Raw genomic sequence first — 6000 nt, forward strand, 5'->3', positions numbered from 1 at the left:
CTGCGGCAAAGTGCCTCTATTGCGTGAAATCACGTAGCTGTAAGTCATTTCTTGCAAAAGACACTGGGGGGCGCGCGCACACTGGCAGAGGCGCAACCGCTCACTGATCAGACAGAGGGGTAGCATATTACTGGATCTGGCGGACCCGATATCCGCCGGCCACCCACGATCATTCCCCAGGGAGGCAGAATGGCGGTCTGCCTATGTAAACAAGATAGATCGCCATTCTAACAGGGGAGAAGATAGAGATCTTGTGTTCCTGCTAAGTCTTCACCCAGTCAGAGCAACCCCCACATAGTTATCAAGCACTCCCTAGGGACACATTTAACCCTTTGCCCCTGATGTTAGCCCCTTCCCTGCCATGTGTCATTAGTACAGTGATAGTGCATATATTTTTAGCACTGATCACTGGTCAGTTAGGTGTATGATTTGTCCGCTACAATGTCACAGTCCTGCTAAAAATCGCTGATTTCGAACTGCGACTACTAAAACTCAATGTTCTCAGAGTGTTTTCCCAGCCACCCTTTCTTTTCTCCTATCCCCTGTCTCCTTACCTTCCCCCATTTTCTCTGGTTGCCCCTGTCTGTTTTTTCCTTTCCTTTTGCTTTTCTCTCTTCCTTCTTCTTTTTGTTCTGTTTTTCATATGAACAACAGTTCCAAAATGTTTTTGGTGTCCTATAGTGACACTCATCATGGCTCATGTACGGTTTTGTAGTATGTATGAGTCATGCTGTGGGCGATAGCCATTGTACTGACTTACCGTTTTATTCCATTATTCTAATGACTTGTTAAGATATTTTGACTGTTATCTCGATAGGATGGGAAGTGTTATCATAATGAGGGATTTTAATTATCCAGACATAGACTGGGCAGAAGGAATTGTGCATTCGTCTAAGGCTCACCAGTTCCTAAATGTCTTGCAGGACAATTTCATGGGTCAGATGATAGACGCACCAACTAGAATTAAAGAGTTACTGGATCTACTGATTACCAACAATACAGACCTGATCACAGATGTGGAAATACGGGGCAATTTAGGAAACAGCGATCACAGGTCAATTGACTTCAGTATAAATCACACAAATAGGAAACATAAGAGGAATACAAAGACACTGAATTTCAAAAGAACCAACTTCCCTAAAATACAAACCTTACTAGAAGGCATGAATTGGGATAAAATCTTATGAACAAAGAACATGGAGGAGAGATTGGTTTGCTTTAACAGCATATTAAATAAGGGCATTAGCCAATGCATCCCATTGGGTGATGAATTTAAAAGAGCGAACAAAAATCCTGGATGGCTTAACTCCAATGTAAACATGCATATAAAAGCAAAGGAGAAGGCCATAAAAAAAATACTAAGTTGAGGGATCATCATCAGCATTCAGACTTTATAAAGAATGCAACAAGCAATGTAAGGGCGCAATTAGGGTGGCTAAGATAGAACATGAAAGACACAAAGCGGAGGAGAGCAAAAAAAAAATCCCAAGAAATTCTTTAAGTATGTAAAGAGTAAAAAAGGGAGGACAGACCATATTGGCCCCATAAAGAATGAGGAAGGACATCTGGTTACAAAGGATGGGGAGATGGTGAAGGTATTGAATTTATTATTTTCCTCAGTCTTCGCGAGGGAATTGGGGGGGCTTCAGTAACAAAAACTGCAGTGTTTATCCTTATGACACATCACAGGAAGCACAACCATGAATAACAGAGGACAGAATTAAAATTAGACTTGGGAAACTTAACATTAATAAATCACCGGGACCAGATGGCTTGCATCCGAGGGTACTTAGGGAACTCAATCAAGTAGTTTTCAGACCATTTTTCCTAATTTTTACTGATAGTCTACTGACTGGAATGGTACCAGCTGATTGGAGAAAAGCCAATGTAGCACCAATATTTAAAAAGGGCCCAAAATTAATCCCTGGGAATTACAGACCAGTTAGCCTAACATCAATAGTATGCAAGCTCTAGGAGGGGGTGATAAGGGACTATATACAAGATTTTAGCAATGAGAACGGTATCATTAGCAGTAATCAGCATGGATTCATGAAGAATCGTTCTTGCCAAACCAATCTACTAACCTTCTATGAGGAGGCGAGTTGCCATTTAGATAAAGGAAGGCCCGTAGACGTGGTGTATCTGGATTTTGCAAAAGTATTTGACACAGTTCCCCATAAATGTTCACTGTACAAAATAAGGTCCCTTGGCATGGACAATAGGGTGAGTACACGGATTGAAAACTGTCTACAATGGCGAGTTCAAAGGGTGGTGATAAATGGGGAGTACTCAGAATGGTCGGGGGGGGGGGGTTAGGGGGGTCCTCCAGGATTCTGTACTGGGACCAATCCTGTTTATTTTGTTCATAAACGACCTGGAGGATGGGGTAAACAGTTCAATCTCTGTATTTGGGGACAATACTAAGCCAAGCAGGGCAATAACTTCTCCGTAGGATGTGGAAACCTTTCAAAAAGATCTGAACAAATGAATGGGGTGGGCAACTACATGGAAAATGAGGTTTAACATAGAAAAATGTAAAATAATGCATTTGGGTGGCAAAAATATGAATGCAATCTATACACTGGGGGGAGAACCTGTAAAAGGACCTGGGGGTCCTAGTAGATGATAGACTCAGCAATGGCATGCAATGCCACGCTGCTGCTAACAAAGCAAACAGAATATTGACATGCATTAAAAAGGTTATCAACTCCCGAGATAAAATGATAATTCTCCCACTCTATAAGACTCTGGTCCGGCCGCACCTGGAGTATGCTGTTCTATGTATGGCGTTCTGGGCACCAGTCCTCAGGAAGGATGTACTGGAAATGGAGCGAGTACAAAGAAGGGCAACAAAGATAATAAAGGGTCTGGAGGATATTAGTTAGGAGGAAAGGTTGGGAGCACTGAACTTATTCTCTCTGGAGAAGAGACGCTTGAGAGGGGATATGATTTCAATATACAAATACCGTACTGGTGACCCCACGATAGGGAAAAAACCTTTTTGTGGAAGGGAGTTTAATAAGACTCGTAGCCACTCATTAAAATTAGAAAAAAGAAGTTTAACCTTAAACTATGTAGAAAGTTCTTTACTGTATTCCCTTCCACAGGTGGTGGTCTCATTGATAGTTTCAAAAAACTATTAGATAAGAACCTGAACGACCTCAACATACAGGGATATACAATGTAATACTGACATATAATCACACACATAGGTTGGACTTGATGGACTTGTGTCTTTTTTCAACCTCACCAACAATGTAACAATATACATCCTTCATGTTCTTCAAGACACTGATACTGACAGGTGCTACTGCTTAGTTTGCAACATCATTGACATTTGCGCATGTTTAATGAATGTAAGTAGACAACCCAGATACCATTACGGTTTAAAACTATACTGACACACATTACATGATCCCTCCCTGGTTTCTTGCCTATGGGATCTATATCATTATAAACCCACCATCACAGCACTAGCTTACCAGCTGATGTGTACTGGAGGTGGATTATGGCAGGTGTCACCCAACACAAATGTTTCATATGTAAAGGTGATACCTATAGGTATCAGCTCACATATAACTCATACTTCCTTCTCTGTATTTCATATAAATCAGCCCAGTTTGTCTCCTGACAGACCAGTCCAGGGAAACTTTCCCAGGTTAGAGCAGAAGCTAATGTCCATGGTGCTAAAGTGGCTGCTGTCCATGGTACTGAATGTAGCTGTAGCACTGACATCTCTGTCCATGGTACTGAATGTATATGTAGCACTGACATCTCTGTCCATGGTGCTGAATGCATATGTAGCACTGACAGTTCTGTCCATGGGACTGAATGCATATGTAGTACTGATGGTTTTGTCCATGGAAATGCATATGTAGCACTGACAGTTCTGTCCATGGAAATTAATTCATATGTAGTACTGACAGTTCTGTCTATGGAAATGCATATGTAGCACTGACAGTACTGTCCATGGGACAGAATGCATATGTAGCACTGACAGTTCTGTCCATGGAAATGCATATGTAGCACTGACAGTTCTGTCCATGGAAATTCACATGTAGCACTCACAGTTCTGTCCATGGAAATGCATATGTAGTACTGCCAGTTCTGTCCATGGAAATTCACATGTAGCACTCACAGTTCTGTCCATGGAAATGCATATGTAGCACTGACAGTTCTGTCCATGGAAATTCACATGTAGCACTCACAGTTCTGTCCATGGAAATGCATATGTAGTACTGACAGTTCTGTCCATGGAAATGCATATGTAGCACTGACAGTTCTGTCCATGGGACAGAATGCATATGTAGCACTGACAGTTCTGTCCATGGAAATGCATATGTAGTACTGCCAGTTCTGTCCATGGAAATTCACATGTAGCACTCACAGTTCTGTCCATGTAAATGCATATGTAGTACTGCCAGTTCTGTCCATGGAAATTCACATGTAGCACTCACAGTTCTGTCCATGGAAATGCATATGTAGTACTGCCAGTTCTGTCCATGGAAATGCATATGTAGCACTGACAGTTCTGTCCATGGGACAGAATGCATATGTAGCACTGAGAGTTATGTCCATGGAAATGCATATGTAGCACTGACAGTTCTGTCCATGGAAATGCATATGTAGCACTGACAGTTCTGTCCGTGGAAATGCATATGTAGCACTGAGAGTTATGTCCATGGAAATGCATATGTAGCACTGACAGTTCTGTCCGTGGAAATGCATATGTAGCACTGACAGTTCTGTCCGTGGAAATGCATATGTAGCACTGACAGTTCTGTCCATGGAAATGCATATGTAGTACTGCCAGTTCTGTCCATGGGACAGAATGCATATGTAGCACTGAGAGTTATGTCCATGGAAATGCATATGTAGCACTGACAGTTCTGTCCATGGAAATGCATATGTAGCACTGAGAGTTATGTCCATGGAAATGCATATGTAGCACTGAGAGTTCTGTCCATGGAAATGTATATGTAGCACTGACAGTTCTGTCCATGGAAATGTATATGTAGCACTGACAGTTCTGTCCATGGTGCTGAATGTCTCCGCTCTGTGTGGTCCCATTCCCGACCCACCATCCGCTGTCACTTACCTTCCACCGAGCCCATCAACAGGCTCATCAGCAGCAATACCGGCGGCAGCATCCTTCACCCGACAATTCCCCGACACTCCTCGTCTGTCTTCAGCAACAATACTGAGGATTTCTCCCTCAATCCCAACCCCCGGCGACTTCTCCTTTCCCGGCTCCCGGTGTGTACAGATCCGCCCTGTCGGTGCTGACTGCCGGAGATCCTCAGGAAGATCGCAGTGTGTGTGCGGCAGCCGCTCAGCCCGGCTCTATATAAAGACAAGGTGGGAGGCTGGGCTCCTCTCCATCCAGGAACGTGCGTCACCACCAGATCCCCCCAACACTTCTCTCCGATCTTCACAGCCATCAATTATTCATCCAGGGATGTCTGACACACACACCAAAAACATAGTCATAGTACAAAAACAACCGCTGCAGATATCTTCATTTATATAGTTTACTTAAGATAAATAAATATAAATATATATATATATATATATATATATTTACTGTATATGTGTGTGTGTGTGTATATATATATATATATATATATATATATATATATATATATATATATATATATATTTACTGTATATGTGTGTGTGTATGTATATATATATATATATATATATATATACATATATACATATATATATATATATATATATATATATATATATATATATATATATATATATATATATATATATATAATTAAAGCTGCATGATTCTGAATAAAATGAGAATCAGATTTTTTTTTGTCTTGAATAAAAATCTGGATTCTCCCACGATTCTCAGTGTAATGCCGCGTACAGACGATCGGAAAATTCCGCCAGCGAAAGTCCGATGTGAGCTTTAGGTCATAAATTCCTACCGTGTGTACGCTCCATCGGACTTTTGCTGGCGGAATTTTCGCCAGCAAAAGA

At 41.5% G+C, this 6000-nt stretch overlaps 1 protein-coding gene across 1 annotated transcript in view; it reads right to left on the reverse strand.

The window, feature by feature from the left end:
* The window catches only part of CHGB (chromogranin B), a 101298-nt gene extending 95962 nt beyond the window's left edge, over window positions 1-5336 (reverse strand). The window contains exon 1 of the mRNA XM_077485498.1: window positions 5099-5336. Coding sequence (XP_077341624.1) covers window positions 5099-5150 — 52 coding nt within the window. The 5' untranslated portion in view covers window positions 5151-5336. The remainder of the gene's footprint in view (window positions 1-5098) is intronic.
* Window positions 5337-6000: the final 664 nt, after the last annotated feature.

Source organism: Lithobates pipiens, unplaced genomic scaffold, assembly GCF_037356315.1.
Source record: "Lithobates pipiens isolate NorthernLeopardFrog02 unplaced genomic scaffold, aLitPip1_a1.2 Scaffold_18, whole genome shotgun sequence".
Taxonomy (NCBI): domain Eukaryota; kingdom Metazoa; phylum Chordata; class Amphibia; order Anura; family Ranidae; genus Lithobates; species Lithobates pipiens.